The sequence below is a fragment of the Schistosoma haematobium genome, chromosome 3 (assembly GCF_000699445.3).
Source record: "Schistosoma haematobium chromosome 3, whole genome shotgun sequence".
Taxonomy (NCBI): domain Eukaryota; kingdom Metazoa; phylum Platyhelminthes; class Trematoda; order Strigeidida; family Schistosomatidae; genus Schistosoma; species Schistosoma haematobium.
In genome coordinates, this window is record NC_067198.1 from 45,909,617 (window position 1) to 45,931,985 (window position 22,369).

The following is a 22,369-nucleotide window of genomic DNA, read 5'->3' on the forward strand; positions in this document are numbered from 1 at the left end:
ACGGATGAAGTTTCACTACGTCATCAATTGATTTGCCATCCTTACCTAGTACCCGTTTCCTAACAACTGCGTTGTTTACTCGATGGTCCCATGATATACGAGCAATGTTTCGAAGACACCTATGATCAAATACTGGTAACCTACGGATATCCTCTACTCTTACCGGCCATGTTTCACTGCCATAAAGTAGGACGGAACGAACTGCTGCACAATAAACCCATCCTTTGGTTGGTAGACGTATATCTCGCCTATTTCATAAATGACGCAAGTTGGCAAAAGCTAGTCGAGCCTTCTGTATCCGTGCTGAGATTTCGTCACACACAAAACCATAAGGGCTGATGAGACTTCCAAGATAAGTGAAGCGGTCGACACACTCAACTACTTCACTCCCTATCACTAGTTCGGGTGTCGATGTAACCCAATCCTGAAGCAACATTTTGCATTTCGAGGGAGAGAATCGCATCCCGAACATGCTTGCATTGTTGCTTAGAGTGGTCAGAAGACTCTGCATTTTGTCAGCGTCTTCACCAAATAAAACTATGTCATCTGCATATTCTAAGTCAACAAGTGAACCTCCCGGTAGAAGTTCAACCCCTGGAAATTTAGATGAGGAGAGTGTTATCTCTAAAAGTACGTCAATGATAAAGTTGAACAAGAATGGGGAGAGTGGACAGCCCTGACGAACATCACTTGAGGTGATCAATTCTGATGACAGTTCGCCATAAGCTCTCACTCTACCAGTTGTGTTCGAGTAGAGAGCCTGTATAAGGTTAATGTACTTCTTTGGTACTCCTTTCAGTGACAAACACTGCCATAGAACCTCACGATCGACAGAGTCAAATGCTGCTTTAAGGTCGAGAAATACTACCATTGTGGGGCGTCTGAATGTGTCTGTGTTCTAGAACCTGACGTAGTGTGAATATGTGGTCTATACAACCACGTCCAGGTCGAAAACCAGCCTGGTTTTCTCTAGTTAATTGACTCATGAACTCAACTATTAAATTACTAAAATTATTCACAAAACCCCTTTCTGATAATAGTCATCATATGTTCACTAGTGATTGGCTTCAAGAGGTATTTCCTGGAGTTCTGGTGAGAAGTAGTGACCAGTGGAGTTCAACCGGCTCTGTTGTGAGATAGTAAATCACTGATGACAATGGTGGACAGTGGCTCAAATTCGTGGATTGGTTAATGTTAGACAGGCTGGATGCCAGCCAGCTCAGTGGTCTAGAGGTTAAGCGTTCGTGTGTGAAACTGATAGGTCATAGGTTCGGATCCCGCGGGGTGGTGTCGTGGATGAGCACTGCCGAGGAATCCCACTGTAGGACGAGACGGCCGTCCAGTGCTTCCAGGTTTTCCATGGTCGTCTAGCTTCAATTGACTCATAAACTCAACTATTGAATTATTGTAATATCGACAAAACCCCTTTCTGATAATTATTGATTTGATAGGTGTTGACTTACGACTGAGAATTATACAAAATCTATGACGTAAATATTCATTCTCATCAGACCTGTTGGGTTAGTAGCCGATGAAACCATTTTGACCTCTATTGTGGCTTCAAATAATGACAATAATGTAATGTTGTTTCTCATTAGTTTTTCCGACTTAACACATTTTATAAAAACGATACACCAAAAGTTGAAATACCAGTGTTTAGGACACATATTACTGGTATTCATATGAAGGGAAAAACCAAACAAGAGTATGAACGAAGATAGAATGATCTTTCTATTGATTATAGAATACATGAATCACTGTACCAGCTCATGTAGATTTACACAATCGTTGATAAGTAATAACCAAACAAGTACATACTGACTAGCACACAAATATGTATAGAAACTTGTATGGAAGTGAATGACTATATGCTCGAAAACGAGTACAATGTGATTTACAATGAATAATTTCTGGTTAGCAGTTTTTTAGCGAGTTAGTTTTCTACGGGATGGGGTCGCTGTTATAACCCAGTGAAGATTAAATTACAGGTAACTCCCGAGGACTACTAATGGACTAATATTCTGTAAATATTCTTATTGTAAAACTATTGAATAATTAGATTATGTATATTTATATTCCTCTTATTATAAGCTTTATTTTGACCTATAATTTATTATTGTACGATTTACGATTCTTGAGCTATGCTCAGTCTATTAGTTACTGTTCCCCTCATTCACAGCCACTTTTTGGCTTATTTGTGTACACATGTTATTTTCTATTTTATGGTACGTTGTGGTCTGTCTGATTGATATATAAATCGAGTATGTCTGAAATAAACGATCTGCTCTGATTCGATTCGTATTACAGAAGGTGGTATTGTGTTCTGGACTCAAGTGGAAGGGTTAGGAGGACATAGGACCAATAAGGACGCTAAACCGCTCATACCGGTTGAACGTCATTGGTTGGCCTAGTGTGAAGATTCGTATAAGTCGTATTCGGATTGGTAGATAAATCGTGTGATAAAAAAGCCAGACATTCAAGGTCATAACAGTCGCTAACCCCATGCCCAACCCTCCTCCTTTATCCGGGCTTGGGACCGGCAGTAGCCCCCAGAGGGACTTCAGGCGGAGTGACACATTAAACAGCCTGCTTTCTCCAGTTTACACATAGATGGATGGAAAGGAGAATAACAGCAAAGAATCTTGTGCACATACTAGAAAGAGTTCAGAAAGCGCACATGGTGATCAGAAGCTTACATCGATTGTGGTATAAGTAAAATGGTTGTCGAACAATAAAAAAATTTCATCCACAAGTTAATTCTATTTTAATTCGTTTGTCAGAATAGAGGTAGTTTGGAAGAAATCTAACGGTGAACAAATTAAAAAGTGGTATCAGTTCATGAAGTTATTATCTGTTGGTCTTAGTCATGTTAGTAGGTTCAGATTAAAAGGTTATAGTCAGAGCGATCACTAGGTTAATACGTTGGATGAGACAGTTTAAATTGTTCGCAATGGGGTAGATGCACTCATTCTTTGTTTTCCCTTATGCTTTGCGTTAGAAAATGACCCACACTTTTATTCCCAGAATTCATTTTTTATTCTTGAATCGTATTGTTTAGACCTAAAGTTTTGTACTAACGCTGCTACTCCTACCATCTAACGTGCAATGCTAACCGGTGTTGGAGATGGTTAGAAGAAAGTTAAGGGCGGCAAAACCAAAACGTGGCATCAGTGCTTGAAGTCACTAAATTGTAGTCTGAGCCATGTTGGGAGATGCAGACTTCTTGGTTGGGGTCCGAGTGACTATCGTAACCAATGATTGGAGACCCTTGGCGACATGGCTCAGAATCGATCACAATGGCGTCGGTGTATATACTCTCTGTCTTCCCTTAAACTAAGAGATTAAAATCGCTCCATATCTTTCTTTCTACGAACTAATTTTTTCTTCCTGCACTATATCCTTATATGCAATCTTTCTTTCATAACTACTTTTATGAATCCGGTGTTCATCTTGTTGTGTTAATGAGGTATGACAACTTGGACCGATGCATATATGTGCCTGGTCTTACGTTGTAGCTGACAGACCGACTCCTAACATTTGTTTAGATAATTTTATCCCGCTGTCCTAATATAGTATGACAATTTGAACTGTTGCATGCATGAGTCAGGTTCCACGTGATTAAATCCGATTCGCCAATAAAATCGCTAGCTGATTTCCAGGTATTTCCCGTTTTTTAACGAATATTTTATTGAAACGAAATTCTGAGATGAACGCTGAGCCGAAAAACATTTGGAAACTATCTAGTTAAGTATATATATATATATGAAAATCTTAAAAATAAGAATGTAATCGAAAGACAATATAGTTATATGTTATGCTGACAATTCATTCATGTTCTGTTTACGACGTTCATATTCGCGTACTTTCCTCTCAGTCACGCTCTATATGTGAGGGCTGGTGACACTATCTAGTTTTCAGAACCATAGTATGTGAATTTAGATTCAAACCTACCATTTCGTGGTTTGACCGCTGAGCTACTGCTTCATGTTATACTAGTGGACATAAAGCATAACACAAATTAAAATGTATTAAGAAAAACTGAAATTTTAGTGAGACGTCTATAATCTCAGTAACGGAAAGTAGAATTGTCATCAAAAGAATACTATACTGTACTGCTGAGCTAGAATGATGTTAAAAATAATCAGGCAATACACAACAAGTAGTAAGGTTTATGGTGTTTGTACACCTTGACCGAATATAACTTCAATCTTCAAAGAAATGCTTGTGTTTTCTTCTGTTTCTATGATCCTCCTGATAACAGTTAATCTCAATTTCAACATTCTGAATCTTCATTAACCAATGATAATTTCCCTATCAATCTTGTTGACGTGCATTCAAGCCCCTTATTAATAAAACTATTATTAGTTTGCCTAGTAAAAAAAATAACGTTTTGATGCCTTTGTTTATACTACTTCACTGCCACCATATTTAACCGAACGTAGTTGCTGTCTTGATGTGGTGGTCGGGCTTGCCTATCGTGATGAACCAGTCGAGCTATACCGGATGGAACAATCATTCCTCAAGGTCCTACCATGCCAGACAGGTCGGTTAAAGAGCGGTAAGACCAAAAGCAACAAACCCAAGGTCCGAAGGTAAAGTCGTACTGCTGAATGCACAGAAGTGTGACAGCAGTAAGGTGTTTCCTTCAGACAGCCAGCATAACAGCGATGCTACCTTCTCACATGGAGGGCTGGGGTTAGAAAAGGTCGACCCTAAAAATGCACACCTCGCCTCATCCCACGGATATCCGTCTCCAGCGATAAGTTCTCAACAAGTACGGAGCTAACACAAAAATTAATCACGAAAAGGTCGTGTGTAACTGATCTCAGGCAGCTGTCCCTTAGGCACTGCAGTCACGCTCTCAAATCACTAGGACCACCTCTAACTCAATTTCCTTTTCAGGTACTTTCAGAAGATCCCTTCCACGGTGTGGGCAACCGGGAAGTGATAACAGCCTTCATACCTCTAATAACACTCAAGACCATTATTAATCATTTTGGAACATATGTATTCAGTTTCCGTATAGCCAATGTTTCAATAAACCTTAGTATACGTCCTGGAAGGCTTTTGTATAACACTACAAATGCTGACTTGATGTCAACTTTCTGACCGGTCTCAATCAAATGTTTCGCAATGGAGGATGATGTGAGTCTATCATGTGATCTTATTTGACCATTGAAACTCATCTGTTTCTGCAACCATTTTGGTATATGTTCACCCACCCTTAACTGCAAATCACGATTGCTCCTTCCTATGTACATGTTTCCTTAGGAAAGATAACTCTACACTGAAGCAATCATTCTTAGTTTAATAAAAAATTCATCCCATGTTGGTGTATTGCTTTCTTCAAGAAAATAATATATATTCACTTTGTCAGTGTATGCTATGTCTTGTCATATTTCCAATGTAGTTAAAGATATATCTGTATAGAAATGCTATATGCTTGAATTATTCTACACTGGTGGTTTCTTAACTCCGCCTGTAGCTCTTCTAGAGTTACTGCCGGTCCCAAGCCCGGGTAAATGAGAAGGGTTGGGCATGGGGGTTAGCGGCTCCATCCCATAGAAAACTAACTCGCTAAAAATATGCTAACCTGTAGGTTTCTTCTCATAAAATATTTCATGATATCTTTGTATTATATGGAAGTAGAGGTCGAATATTAGTCTGATATAGTCGGTTGTAAGCTACGTGTTTCTTTTCCATGTCAAGGATAACAAGTTTGAATGAATTCATTCCAATGTTATTGTATCTGGAGTTTTGAACATACATTACAGTAATATGGAAACAAACAAATCGTTACATATATATATATATGTGCATAGATATACACACAGAGACGTAATTATTATGAATACAAAGTTACTAATACCTAAATAACATTGACATCAATCAGAATACTACTAACAATAATGAAATAAGTAGACAAGTATATATATATATAAATGTATACAAATGGTATACACATAAGGAAAGAGTAAAGTTTGTCTGCAAACAAAAGAATCCAAGGAGAAACTGATAAAGCTGAGAGAAACTATGAAGAAGAAAAAGTCAGTCATTACAACATAGGGCCAGACACATAAATGCATCAGTCCAAGTTGCCAAACCTCAGAATAAGAAAAAGAGAATGAAGAAAGCGAGAGATACTTCATTTTATCAGACTACACTTGTAAAGATAATTTGTCGATTACGTACGTTTATGACTAAATGTATTCAATAATCTTCTAGACAGAAAGAATCATGAATAGTATCAATGAGGAAAACATGAAATAGAAAGAGAACATAGTGATCTCTTAAGAAGAAAATCCAATGGAAGTAATAATTTTGAAAAATTTCTAACCACAATCGATAACGATAGCAACAACAACAACGGTAGTAACAAATGAATTACCATTATCATCGTAGTTACCGACATGTACTTGATCAATAAAATAAAGAAAAAAAGGGGTGAATTGTTTATGTTTTCAACCATGGATGAAGTTGTAAAGTTTCTTTATCACGATCACCATAATCATAGAGTAGTTCTTCACCTAGACAATAAATGAGGAAATAAATAAACAATAACAAGGATGGTTTTATTTAATTTGAATAACAATTAACTTGATATTCTTTTACTTGTATCTTCCCATTGTTATTTAGAACTGTAATTGATCAGTGCTGGGTTCGAGTCCCGGAGTGAACATCAACTCTGAGATGTAGGTATATCCAGCTCAGGAGTCCCAAATAGGACGAAACGCGCGTGATGGATTTCACTGCTAATCACTATCCATCTTTAAATAAGAATTGTTCATCACTGAACCAATGTACATTGATACATCAATCGAGAAACCTATCTTGTAACTCATTTATTAAGTATAGGTCTTAAAGAGAGCAAGAATGAAAATTGATGCAACTATGTGTATGAAATTTCTCAAAATGCGTCTCCCTGCACAGACATTCAAGTCACTGAATCGCCTGGTGATAATACGCTGCAGAATATCGAGAGAAACGACTCGACTTAAGTTTTTTTGATGAATGTCTCAAGTCATGCCGTTAAAACATACAGAAACAAAAGCTTTGTCGCTTGAATTTAAATTTCATATCCCCAAAATATATACCGACAGAATCGACACAAAAACCCAAGTTGAGAATTTATTTGATCAAATTAAAGAGTTGTACCCAGTTAGTGAAGAGAAGATAGGCTGGTTTAAATCTAAACTAGTTGATATCGCAAACAAATATCTCGTTTCACCCACACCACAGTCTAAACGTTTACCCAAAGACCACATAAGAGCATTGCGAAATATTAAGCGAAATGACTGCACTACTCTTCGTTCTTGCTCTCTTTAAGGTAATAAAGGGAACTATGTGTATGGAAGTACAGGTTTCATGTACTAGAATGAAACCAAGACTATCTACCTTGAGGTTTCATAATGTATATATAAATTTGATCACATTTTAACCGACTCAGCGGTAATTAACATAAGAACTTGTTAAGGTCTACAGTCCAATTTATTCTACGCCCATCATACAAGATTGTGTAGTGAATAATTAAAATATCAATTAAGAGTACACCATCAATAGAACTTAGCATTATATATAATTGTTAATCGACTGTTGACAAGTTTAAAGTGGTCAATAGTCCATGTGTGCTTGAATTTTCATCAGTTGCGGCCCAAATAGCTAAGCAGTAACGTCTCTGATTGTGAAACCAGACGACACGAGACCGATATCACCAGAGTAGTAGTTCCCTCCAGATTATTTATTTGAACACGTAAATATTGTTATATCGGGGCACCAAATACATATGCACCCTACAAGTCACCTGATTTGTTTATGGGGTGTGATACTACCCGGGTGCCCAGACTGAAGCAGGTGGTTTTCTTAGGGGGCCACACCACCGAACCCTCGACCTAAAGATCTGATTCACAAGGCAGTGGAGGAAAGTAAAGAGATGCAGTACCATGATACCGATGATCAGTAAAAGGTTCATACGTCATTTTTTCCTCAGGATCTTAGAGCCCATATGCATCAATGGTCTGGAATCAGGATTTTCCAACTCCCCTAGGTAAGTCTTCTATATCAACCAAACCGGTTAAAGCGCCGGACATTCACTTTTCGACCTCTTAATTTCGTAAAGAACAAGCCCGCCGCGAGAAAGCAGTGAGTAGGACTTCCCTGTCAGTGGCTGTATATGCGCGGTCATGTGTGAGCATTTCGAGAGGAAGAGCTGATTCTCTCCATCCCCGGTCGTACCAGGGCATTTAGGGGCTGGTTACAAGCGTACCTTGCTAACTAGTGCCAAATAGCAAGAAACCTATGTCCAGGGTTTCCAATCGACGACGTCACAGCTGACGCCAAGTAACCTAAGCTGGTGGACACGTTGGATCGATAGAATTCGATCAGGACTAAAGTGGAAACGACATTGGTAACTACTGAGATTTCGATGTTTTTCAATGGCAAGGTTCAGACCTGCAATCTGAGATCGACATAATTCGACCATCACAAGAGACTAGACACTCCTAAGGTAGATCAGTCGTGATTTGAATAACACAGTAGAAATGTCATCCAATTGTATGGTGTAGGTTTGATTCTTCGGGAAAGCAACCAACTAACTGACTAAACAACCTGGATTTTAGTCCTCTTAATTATCACTATCAAATCAATAAACCCTTAAAGAAATTGCATTATGATGTCAAATCAAGTTGTCCAATATTTACATTGCAAACCTGAAAGATTAGGCAATTCAGCATTATCAGTATGAAGTTGTATAGAATGTTAAATTACATTAAATCCATGAACCGATCAATGTCAGACTACCACTGAAAACATAAAATAAAAACAACTTACCAGGAGAAATTGATTTACGTGCAAATAGTGCAAGTCGAGGAACACCATCAATTGGAATTACTTTAACAATACAATTCGGTTTTAATCTACTATGATTAATCAGTCGACCAAGTCGTGAGGTCTCTTCTGTTGCATCTACACAATACCGTTGACCTCTGAAACAATAAATGATTTAATACACTTTGTGTTGGAGAAATGTAATAATATATATGTATTCTAAATGGCAGATTATAAAAGAAACACTAAGAATTTTGATTGCGATCATGAACTGATTGATGTTAGACCACTATTGAAGACCTGGAAGTACTAGATGGCCGTTCCGTCCTGTTGTGAGACTCCTCAACAGTGCGCATCCTCAATCCCGCTCGCGGGACTCGGACCCAGGGCCGTCGGCCTTGCGAGCAGACGCTTAATCTCTAGACCACTGAACCGGCATAGAACGATGTTAATGCCTAACTTCAACCAACCCACGAAACTGCGCGACTATCTCCCATCCTACTGAAGTAGATACCTGTCTCTATCCGACACGGATTAACTCCACTGGTCACGGCTTCTCACTAGAACTCCAAAATCCCCTCACAAAGCTAGTCATTAGTGAGCATATGGTAATAGTTTTAGAAAACAGAATACTCAAACTCTTTTTTCAATAGATTATAGTAGTTTGGAGCGAGGTTTGTGTTTCTAACTATGTTTGTTTTTCGGATCTGCCAATAGTTTGAGGGCTGGGTTAGATAATAGTTTGGAAAATGGTAAAGATTATGTTGAAGAGTATTGTGTTGTGTTTACTAGTGCAGCAAGAGTCTAATAATAATAATAATAATAATAATAATAATAATAATAATAATAATAATAATAATATTTTTGTATTTTTAAAGATCAATCATTTGTCAAAATGTTCAGTGATTACTTCTAAAACGAGAATGAAGCGGTTAATTTAGATCTTTGAAATGGATGTACTCATAATTAATAATAATTTGAGTCAGTATTAAGTACTAAACAACACAAATTTGGTTCAGTCAATCAATCGATCGTAAGCAATGCAGAACTTGACACATAAATGCATCGATCCAAACTAGTATATGATAATAGTAAACCAATTAAACTTTAAGTACATAGTTCTAAAAGCATCAATGCAATTTAATTTGGACATATACGACCGATTTCAAGGCATATTACTCAAGATTTTTAATTATAAACTGAGCAGCTAACGTGAAGGCAACGACAAGAAATTTCGAAATTTTCGATATAACTAGAGATGTCATCAGTCATTTAGTCAGTAACAACGTAGAACTTCTTACGTACGTACATCAGTTCGAGTTGCCACACCACATTAGCACAGAGATGCAGTTGTCGATTCAAATACCGTAGTGGTAGAGGTAATAAGAGTATAAGCAGTAATCGGAAAGATTAGGGTTTGGAGACGTCATTCAAGGAGCATAATTTAGTAAAATAAATTTGGAAAGAGAAAAAAAAGACAAGGAGGAATCAGGAGATTAGAATTTGGGAGAACACAAAGAGTGGATGCATCTGCGCCATTCCAAACGATTTTGAGTCATGTCATTCAGGGTCTCTAACCATCGGTTGCTATCATCTCGCGGTCCCCAACCAGGTAGTCTACACCTACCAACATGACTCAGTCCACTTGTCAGTGACTTCATGGACTTGTGCCATGTTTTGTTCTGGCCGCCCCTAGCTTTCTTCCAACCTACTCCTACATCATAAAACATCGCACGTCGAGGCAGTCGGTGGTTGAGCGATGTTATAGTTAACATGGCTATGAGTAGATCACAGTGGAGAAACTGCATTCCTTTTTCTATATATATATATATATATATATATATATATATATATATATATATATATGCAGACGTAGGGTCAAGAATCAAATTGAAAGGAGATAGAATAAAAATAAAGAGTACGGCAAAGACAGGTGTTATAGGTCAACAATAAACAACCAAGACCAAGGAAGAAAGGAATAGAAATTCGAGCATTTCACTTCTATCTGAAGTTAGTGCTGATGATGTTGTTGAGAAGAAGAACGAAAACTCCATGACCAAAGCATCTAGCTCACAGAAAAAAAAAACTCCACTTAAGTTACAAATTTTCATCACCATGTCAATTAATTTGAAAGTCGAGGTTTAAATACAATAAATCTATTGTAAAATATAGCAAAACGAGAACTTACGCATGTACAAAAAAGAACATATAGGAACCAATTGCTGGATTTTGTTTATATACAGCTTCACGTTGTTTAGCTAATTTTTCTGAGATTAAATCTCCAGCATATTCCACAACAAATTCACCTTCATAAAATGTTCGTGTAGCAATTATTCCACGACCTTTTTCTTCAGTTTGTATAATCTAATGGAAATTTCAGAATAGTCAGAATACTAAATAAAAAGAAAAACAGCTGCCATTTATGATAAACAAAATCAGTGAAAAATTCTATCTGAACTACTTACAAGTAGTGTAATGTCGGTTACTATGTTAAGCCCAAATAATTTATTCTAGCTTCTGCCCCCAAATGCCCTGGTATGGCCGAGAGTGGGGAGAGTCCGCTCTCCCTCTCGAAATGCTCGCTCATGGCCACGTGTATATAGCCTCTTCCAGAGAAGTCCTACTCACTGCCTCCTTGTAGCGGGGGTGTTGTTTACGAAAATGAGAGGACGAAAAGCAAACGTCCGGAGCTTTAACCGGGTTGGTGGACATGGAGAGCCCACCTAGGGAAGTTGTAAAACCCTGATTCCAAACCAATGGTGCACATGGGCTCCAGTATCCTGAAGGAACAAATGGTGTATGAATCAATTGTTGGTCACCGGCTACCATGGGATTGCATCTCCTGACGTTGCTCCGCTGCCTTGTGGATCAAACTTTCTGGTCGAAGGCTCTGGGTGTGGCCCCCTAAGAAGACCACCTGCTTTGGTTAGGGCATCCAGGCAGTATCAAAGCCCTCACACATATCAAATGAGATTTGTATGGTGCATATGTATTTGGTGCCTCCTTCTACCAATATCTATGTGTTAAAATAAATAAGTAAATTCTAGCTTCTGGACAGGCCAATTTATTCATTCTTCTTGAGTCACATGTCAACCTTGTTAATTATTCGCTTATCAACCTTTACTGTTTTTACATGAGCATATCTATGGTTAAACTTCTTACCATATTCATCACGTGTCTAACTTATTTTTGCGTGACTATAAATGTCGATTAACGCTTGATTAAGCCGAGTTAGCTCATGTCCGTTCTCCACTACGCGTCATTTCGCTTCGCTCTCTTCTCTTCGTCTCTCTGATCGTCTATCCAGATCAATGTGTACAAAATATACGAATTCAAAACATCCCTTCTCATATTTGAATTATTTAATTCCGTTATTCACTAACGTGATCTAAGTCGATAATTATATACGAGAATAATCAGAATGTATATTTCACAATAACGATCATTCGTACAATCCAAGTGGAGTCAAATCCCAGGCCAAAAAAGTAGTATAAGTTGGTATACTGATTTATCGCAATGGTAATGAAAACTGTAATGTAACCACTAGTCTAAATAAATGAATATTGCATGCCGTATGTACTGTTGCTAAGTGATTGGATATATTCTTAACATCTATCAGATTACAGGATATGAATGAAACAGTTTATGACATTTTCTTGAACGTTTCTATGTTCATTATCGATCCGATATTTATTTGTTCAAAAGAAAACATTATCTAACCGTCCCGCACAACAAAAGCTTGCAGTGATTTAAATAGAAAAACTACCGTAAAAAAAGTAATTGAAATAGTTATCTAGTTATATATATTGAAATCAATTGGTGTTAATCAGATACAAACACATATACATGCAATTACGGCTGAGCTAAGAGTGTATCAGAAGGAAGTCAGAAAGGCGACGAAAACAAAACTGGACATTAATCTATGAAGTCATTAATAGTTGAACTGAGCCATATTGATAGATAAAAGGTACTTGGTTGAGGTTCATGTGATAATCACTATCATTGTTTGGAAAGGTTGAGTAAGAACGCTTAGAATAGGTCATAATGGTCCAGATTTATTTACATTTAATTTTCCCTCAATATTTCAAATTCCAGTGTTCTTTCAAAAAATACCTTTTCATTACATCTTATCAAACCATATTCTATATCTTTAGTCTTTCTCATTATAATTGGGATGAAAATCATTTGGATTTACCCAGTTTATTCAATCTCGTTGTGATAAAATGGTATACGAAAATCGGACAAACACATATTTGTCCCATACTCTGAGTTCATTATGACTAACTGACATGTACATAAAGAGAAAGAGAGACAAAGAGCCAAATAACAACATAATTTCAGTCAGTCAGTAACAACGTAGAACTTCGTACGTACGTACATCAGTTCGAGTTGCCACACCACAACATAATTTATTACACTTACTTTCATACCACTTTCAATATTGTTTTTTAAAGCATTTAAAAAATTGTTTTCACGTTCACGCTAAAAATGAAAAACAAATAAGAATGAAGAAATTTGGAAGTTTACGAAATTAATATTTCAGTTTTTTTAAACAATAAGTTGAAGCTCTACTTAGATATTTCACACTATGAGTTGTATACTGTGGGCGTGGGTTCGAATCCCACTCCTGACACTACACTTATGCCCCCAAATGCCTTGGTATGGCCGAGAGTGGGGTCGTCCCGCCCTCCCCCTCGAAATGCTCTCACACGGCCACGCGTATACAGCCTCTGCCAGAGAAGTCCTACTCACTGCCTTCTCGTGGCGGGGGTGTTGTTTACGAAAACGAGAGGACGAAAAGCGAATGTCCGGCGCTTTAACCGGATTCCAAACTAATGGTGCACATGGGCTCCAGTATCCTGCGGGAACAAATGGCGTGTGAACCAATTGTTGGTCACCGGCTACCATGGGACTGCATCTCCTCACGATGCTCCATTGCCTTGTGGGTTAGACTTTCTGGTCGAAGGCTCTGGTTCTGGCCCCCTAAGATAACCACCTGCTTCGGTCTGGGCACCCGGTCAGTATCCCAGCCCTCACACAAATCGAATGATTTATGTGGCGCATATCTATTTGGTGCCTCTTTGTACCAATGTTTATGTGTTTAAATAAATAAATAAAATGAGTTGGATATGAACTTCTATTTGGATTATAACACCAACGATGTGTTTCAAAAGGACAATAAAAGCTTCACAAATGGAATTATCAAGCTCAGGAAACGCATGGCGAGACTATAATTTGTGGACAAACCAATCAGATCTAAGATAACAAGGTTCGGATTTAGGTAAATAACATTTTAGCATTATAGCTGATGTCAGTTCGTGATGAAAATTTAACTCCTAATTCTAGTGTACGACTGTAAATCCTAATCCTGATTCCTCACACTTACTTATAACCTAGTAAGTTAATGGACATTATCAGGGTCGATGTAGCATCACTCAAATTTCGTCCATAAATTATAGTCTTGCCAGTATACTCAACAATAATTGTGATTCATCAACAACTGTGAAGCCCCAATCAGTCTTGGGTGCTGTTAGAGGTATGAGGGTGGTTATCAATTCCCGGTTGCCCACACCGTGGAAGGGATCTTCTGGAAGTACCTGAAAAGGAAATTGGGTCAGAGGTGGTCTTAGTGACCTGAGAGAGTGACTGGAGTGTCAAAGGGACAACTGCTTGAGATCAGTTACACATGACCATTTTTGTGATTATTTTTTGTGTTAACTCCGTTCTTAAATAAGAAAGAAAGATTAGTTCAGCGAAGAGTTCTCTTTTCGGCGAAAAGAGAACTCTTCGCTGAACTAATCTTTCTTTCTTATTTAATGTCATAATGGGTGTATTCCGTTTATTAAAAAACTCCGTTCTTGTTGAGAACTTATTGCCGGAGATGGATATCCATGGGATAAGGTGAGGTGTGCATTTTGAGGGTCGACCTTTTCTAACCCCAGCCCTCCATGTGAGAAGGTAGCATCGCTGTTATGCTGGTTGTCTGAAGAAAACACCTTACTGCTGTCACACTTCTGTGCATTCAGCAGTACGACTTTACCTTCGGACCTTGGGTTTGTTGCTTTTGGTCTTACCGCTCTTTAACCGACCTGTCTGGCATGGTAGGACCTTGAGGAACGATTGTTCCATCCGGTATAGCTCGACTGGTTCATCACAATGGGCAAGCCCGGCCACCACTCCAAGGTAGCAACAACGGCTGGGCTATGGAGTCTAAAATATACGAATTTTAGTTACTGAAATGTATTAAGTAGAAATATCAGTGAAAGATGTTTGCCATTTCACCAATTTTGTAAAAATTTCTTAAGGTTGTATCTCTTCAGTCTGCAACTGGTTAAAACTTTAATAACGATATAAAAAGCCAACAGAGTCACTTGAGAATTGTCTATCTATCGATGTACAAGTAAATCTCTCCGTATTACTTTCGGGCTTTGAACTATGTCCTATAAAGGCAGAAGACACAATAAGATTGCGATTACTTAATTATAGGTGGATTCAAATGGCTGCTCATACATGGTGGAACTACCAAGTTAATAGCCCTGATATTGAGGTATAGGATAGTGTGTAAAAAGGTAAATCAATTAAACCTTCATAGACTAAGGCGACTGGGATATGTATTACTCTTTAACCTGATGAACAATAGTTTACAGCACCAAGGTAGTTTGGAAAAAGGCTAGGGGCAAGTAAATCAAGTCAGTGACTATTGATTCAAGTTGTATCAGATGGTATAAGAATTTTGTAGTTGGAGTCCCTTTAATGGTTCCACTCAATCATCGGGGTTACAAGCTGCAACCGGTCTCTATTTGATAGAACGGTTTAGACAGTTGATTAGTATATCTACCCGAATTCACTCAGCCTAAAAAAGGAAGCAACCACCATTGAATATCATGCTGAAGAAAAGGAAATTTTAATAGTGAAATATATTACCTCAATTTCTTTAGCATATTGTCGAGCGGTTTTTCTAATTCCATATGATGTAAGTTGTGTTTGTAATTGTGTTTTACATTTGTTTTGTTTATTCTGTGTAGCAGCATATACATCACTTGCTACGTGTAAATTCTTTTTTGGACTGACCGTTGTTGATTTACAAACGCGTATGGTTGTTGTTGTTGTTCTTGTCTGACAAGGATTAGAAGTTGATAATTTGAAAGAATCATTTTGATTTATATCATTATTAGTGGTACTATTGATCTGAGGTGAATCTACGCTACGAGAACGTTTCACTTGTGATCTAATATTAAGGACAACAAATTATATGAATATTATTGAAAACGATGATCAATTGCATAATGATACTAACTGATTATGACTACTGAATAAATAAAAAGTAGTAAAAATATGTTTCGTTACATTTTTCAAATACTTTCATGGAATATGGGTAGACTTAGTTACCTTCAAGGTTAATTTTTAAAAAAAAAGTGTGTATTACATTCAAGCTACTTAAGTTAACATACTACTGGAAGTTATAAAATATCTTTTTGTTCAATCGCATCAATATTCAAAGAAATATTTTTGTATCAGAAGAGGTTTTTGTGGATATCATAGTAAGCGTTCACGTGCGAGACTCATGGGTCCAGGGTTTGAATCTCGCAAGGCGGGATCATGGATGCGTACTGCTCAGATGTCCCACAATTGGACGAAACGACCGACAAGTGGTTCCGGGGTTTCGATGGTGGTCTAGCTTCAATTGACTCATAATCTCAACCATTGAAATATTTTTGTCTTCGATTTGTTTAAAATGATTAACTATGTTTGTTAATTGTATAGATGCACTCACGCACTTTTATAATAAAATAATCACAGATCATCATTAAACGAAATATTTTATGAACTCAGATCGACGAACAACAGCGATTAGAGTATAGCTTTTTTATTGTCTCATTAGGTCAATGGATCTAGATTATCACTATCTGGATAATTATAATTTCCTGGTTGAAGCCCATGGAATACTTGTAATTCATGAGTGAAGAAAGTGGATGACATGATGGGAAATTGGTCACAATGATAGCCGTATTCACTCTCCATCATTTCCGACTTTCTATATATCAATACTATTGATTCCGTTTTGAACTACAATTTTTATATTCATGTTTCCATTATTTTATACTACTTCTCGTCTCATTAATTTTCTTCCGTTTCACTGACATGAAGTGCGGTAACGTGGGAATGCCATACACTTGCACTACATGTAACATACAGTTCTTGATTACGTAGAGATGATGAAAAGTATAAATTTTGCCAAAAGTTTTGTAAAAACGAGGGGCTGATATTAGTCAAGCCAAAGTTAGTATAACCCCCCTAAGCCATGATGGTTAAACCGAGAAACTTTGATAAATAAAATGCGATATATGTGACATTTTAGAAATCCTAGTACAAAATAGTAATGATGATGATCGTTGGTAGGATGACATAACTTTAATTGTGCGGAGATTACTTAACTGCGTAACCAGACACCCTTTTACTGATAACTGGTTTATTAAGCACATGTTCATGTTTAACGGTTTACATTCGAGGTCGACTCCGGTTAGACAACCATTGAGAAACAGTAAAGAGTGGACAGCCGTTCGGTTTTGATATAAGACTCCTCAGCAGCGTCCATACATCACCCTACCGGGAGTCAAACGCAGAGCCTTCATTCCTTGTGGCCAGTACCCAACCTTTGGAGCACTAAACAGACAACCGATGGTTTACACGTGTAACTTCAATAAACCCGCAGTGTTTAGTAACTACTTTTAAATACTATTGGTGAGTAATTGTCTCACAAGCGACATGCATACGCGTTTAGATTTGAGTCATATTGTTTATGTGAAGGGGTAGTGACACTACCTTGTTACCCAAACTGAAATAATTGGAGTTGATTTCGGACATAGTGAATAATATTTTTATTAGCTACTAATAAATGAAAACGTAGAATTAAGCTATAGACATATCTCTCAAATTAATCACTACTGTTTCAACTCACAACTTACATATGATCCCTTTTGTATCAACGTAAACTCTTCGCCAACTAAAGATTGTACATCGAAGAAGGTGGTGAGGTAGGGGTGAATAAAACGCTTTCCAATCACTTTGGATGACGAAAGTTTGTGGTCACATAAATCAACTTACAACTTCCATCGAAAAATGAATGCTGAACATTAGTCTAATTCATGGTTATAATCAAGTATTTGCAATTTTCCTAATGTTCCTTATTATTAGAGCAGTGGAGACTGTTGTGCTATGCACTCAATCTGAACGTCATCTACTTCACAGATGACATAATTTAGGAGTAATCATATACTTAAAAATATGAGATGTAAAAAACACCCACTTTTTATTAGTGCCAGCTTTCTTCTTTCTGATCGGTTTTTTGAATACATTTTCCGCCGGTGAAATCCCTGTTTCAGTTATGATAGCCTGTTTCATTATTCGCGTGGGGCTAGTAATGATGGACTTTGGAGATTTGTTCGAAGACTCAGCAGTTGAGATTGACGGTGGTTCAAGTTTAATGGAAATTTGAGGATATGAATTACGTTCATTTGATTTCAAAGAAGCATTTTGATTAGTAATCCGATTAGTGTTATCAAGTTCGATACCATCTATAACATTTTCAAATTGTTTAGACAGTTTCGTTTGGTGATTTGGTGAGAAATTTAATTGAGTTTGTCGTAGACCAGGTGATGAACTATTACATGAGTGTAAACAGTGTTTCTTAGAAGAGGAGTTTTCAAGAGAGGAGAAATCTTCCCATTTCAATGCATATGATTGGGAACTGACTTTAACTGAATTCATCATATATCTATAACAAAAGAAGATTGAACATTAACATTATTAACAAATCTGAATATGATAAAGAGAAATATATGAATAACAACAGAGAATAAACTCAACAGGAGAGTTTATTATATTTATGAAACGCAAATTCGTAATATCAGCTAGAAGGAGCTATAAATGCCCCCAAGTGCCCTGGTACAGCCAAGAGTGAACAAAGTTAGCTCTCCCTCTCAAAATGCTCTCACATGGCCGCGCATATACAACCAATGACAAGGAAGCCTTACTCACTGTCTTCTCGCGGCGGACGTGTTCTTCACGAAATTTAGAGGATGAAAGCGAATTTCTTTTGCCTTCACCAGGTTAATGGATATAGAGGATCTATCTAGGGAAGTCGGAAAACCCTGGTTAGAAACAAATCAGTCAGTCAGTCAGCTACAACGTAGGACCAGGCATATATATGCATCGGTCCAAGTTGCCATACCTCATTAACACAACAAGATGCACACCAAATTCATAAAAGTAGTTAATTCAGAGGTGGTACTATATAAAAGAAAGATTGCAATAAGGATATAGTACAGGAAGAAAGAATTAGTTCGTAGAAAGAAAGATATGGAGCGATTTTAATCTCTTAGTTTAAGGGAAGACAGAGAGTGTATACACCGACGCCACTGTGACCGATTCTGAGCCTTGTCACCAAGAGTCTCCAACCATTGGTTACGATAGTCACTCGGACCCCAACCAAGTAGTCTGCATCTACCAACATGGCTCAGACTACAATTTAGTGACTTCAAGCACTGATGCCACGTTTTGGTCTGGCCGCCTCTAACTTTCTTCCAACCATCTCCAGCACCGGTTAGCATTGGACGTCATGGTAATCGGTGTTCGGGCATACGTAATACGTGGCCTAACCATCTCAGTCGATGAAGATTAACAAACTCATCGACTGATTTACCATCATTCCCTAATACCCTGCGTCTAACCTCACTATTACTTACCCGGTGATCCCAGCAGACGCCAGCAATATTTCTAAGGCATCTGTGGTCAAATACTAGTAGCTCACGAGTGTCTTCTACTCTTAATGGCCATGTTTCGCTGTCGTAAAGTAGAACAGAACGGAGTGCCGCGCAGTATACTCATCCTTTTATTGATAGACGGATATCTCGCCTTCGCCATAGGTGACGTAATTTGGCAAAAGCCAAGCGAGCTTTTCGAATCCGTGCTGAGATTTCGTCAAACACCAACCCGTTAGGGCTGATCAGACTTACAAGATAAGTGAAGTTGTCAACGCGTTCGACTACTTCACTCCCTATCCTTAGTTTAGGTGTTGACACAGACCAGTCCTGAAGCAAATGGTGCACATGGACTCCATAATCGCGAAGGAACGAATGACTTACGAATCTATTGTTGGTCAACAACCACCATTGGAGTGAATCTCCTAAAGTTGATCCACTGCCCTGTAGATTAGACCTTCAGGTCAATGGCTCGGGGAGTTGCCCCCTAAGAAAAACACCTACTTCCGCTTGGGCACCCTGTCAGTATAATAGCCTTTACAAAAAATTACTACTACTGGCCTCATTGTTATTGTGCTACTTATGAGCAGATAGTCTAGCGGTGGTGAGTGAAGCACTTAACTTTCAGCTATTGAGCCGAAGATTGAGTCAGCTTGTCATATGCAACGCAGAGCCTGATACTTATGCGCCACCTCAAATAGTCACATCTCATTAGCACAGTGAAGAAAAACAATCCAGACAAATCCCGAGTGAATAGAGGTAGAAAAAGTATCAGTAGTAGCAAAGAAGATAGGGTCTAGTAAAAGAGGGAAAAAACTGCACAGGATTCGTTCCAGCCTTTCTATTTACTAGTCAACATCGATCAGTGAGATACGTGATGGTTGGACACAAGTAATATATACCCCAACCATTTCAATCAACAAAATATTACAGCCCTATCGGCCTACTTAGCATATTTACCAAGTACCCTATGCCTAACTCCAGCATTGCCCATTCGATGATTGAATACTAGTAACTTACGAATATCCTTTATTTCCAACGGGTATGCTTCACACTCAACAAATAACGAGCGAAATGCTACCCAGTTAACTCGTCCGTTTGTTGGCGGAAGGATATCTGGTTTACATCACAAATGACCCAGATTGGTAAAGGTCAACCGGATACAATCAAAACCAGGTCATCAGGGCTGAGAATACTGAGGTGAGTAAGATGGTTGGAACACTCAACCACACTATTATTATTAATTTAGGCGTCGATGAAGGGCAGTTCTGAAGCAACATTTTACATTGAGAGGGAGAAATGCATCCCAGCCATGCTTGCATTGTTGTTTTAAGTGGTCAGAAGACTGTACTTTTTTTCAGCATCACCAAACATAAATACGTCATCTGCGTATTTTAGGTCTAGTAGAAAATCTCTCGGTAGATCAACCTTTGAAAGTTAGACGATGAGAGCGTCATCTCTAAAAGAATGTTTATGACGAAGTTAAATAAAAATAGGGAAAGTGGGCAGTCCTGACGAACACAACCTGAGATTGAAAATTCTGAAAAGAGATCACCATAAACTTTGAATTGATTATTAGTGTTCAAGCAGAGAGCTTGTACAAGATTGATGTACATCAGTATCCCTTGTAATAACAGATCTAGTCACATAACCTCGTGATCAACCGAGTTAAACGCTGTCTTAAGATTAAGGAATACAATTATAGTCGAAAGCCAAAAGTATGGCAATGCCCTAAAACTTGACGAAGAGTGGACATCTGGTTTACACATCCACGTTCAGTTCTGAAACCACCTTGGTGTCCCTGAGTTTGCTCTTCACAAGCTCTAACCAATCGACGGGTTATCATAGAGGCCAGTATTTTACACACTATTGGTCGAACTGATTTTTCGGTGGTTTTTACGGAATTAGATCGTCAGAGATCGAGGCAAATCAGATGGATTTACAATTTAACAGCCGCTAAGATTGCTTTACCTATATGTTTCGTCTCCTGGACTGAGTGAATGATGATATCTTTACTCAAAATTAGTCTTACTAACGGTCAGATTTCTAATACTTGTCTCGCTGATGAGTCTGGACAGTTGTTTACAGTAACCCATCACTGATAAGTCTTCCATCTCTTTTCGTTTTAATAACTACGACTGCTCACAACCATCACCTAAGCCTTTAGAATACATTAAAACCCTGTAGCGCACACTTCAAGACACTGAATCGGCATATGACACCTATGAATGTTAGTTTCAGGCGGGCTTGGAGACGCAAATACCTTAACTAGAGTTGGTGAAAATAAGACCCACATGTTCAGAGACTAGTGATACTGACCAGTTGCCATAATGGGAGCACAAGGACTTAAGACCAAAGCAAAGAACCGGTATAGAGTGAAAGTACATGCACAAACAAGCGACTGCAAGAAGGATAAGATCATTCCCAACATATTTATATACACTGTCCTGTAAATCGATGGATAAGAAACACGAAATTCCCCTTCAATCAGCATGACTTTACCAGAACCTTAAAAGTACTTTGGCATCAGAAGTATGAGGACGTAAAAAGCTTGAAAAGTAAACAAGGACTGTCTTACAATTTTTGAAACGCTATTTCGCTAAGAAATGAATTAGGTTACAAAATGAGAACGTCACAGAACAGAAAATAATACATGACAGTTAGCTAGAATGAATCCAATACATACTTGTAAATTGGAATGTTTCAATTATATGGAACTGTGGCAATTATTCTATATACACATACGGCAACAAAGGGCCACAAGTGATTCCAATTTAAATGCAAAC

General features: G+C 38.0%; 1 protein-coding gene across 1 annotated transcript; it reads right to left on the reverse strand.

Annotated features, from left to right (window-relative positions):
* Positions 1-3,749: 3,749 nt before the first annotated feature.
* On the reverse strand, positions 3,750-22,369 carry KMT5A (N-lysine methyltransferase kmt5a). The gene is made up of 7 exons (XM_051213986.1): positions 22,270-22,369; positions 18,131-18,598; positions 15,748-16,051; positions 13,246-13,305; positions 11,012-11,187; positions 8,827-8,981; positions 3,750-6,527 (listed from the first exon to the last, which is right to left on the reverse strand). Exons 2-7 carry the CDS (start codon positions 18,592-18,594, stop codon positions 6,454-6,456), a joined length of 1,233 nt encoding a protein of 410 aa, XP_051070007.1. The 5' UTR covers positions 18,595-18,598; positions 22,270-22,369; the 3' UTR covers positions 3,750-6,453.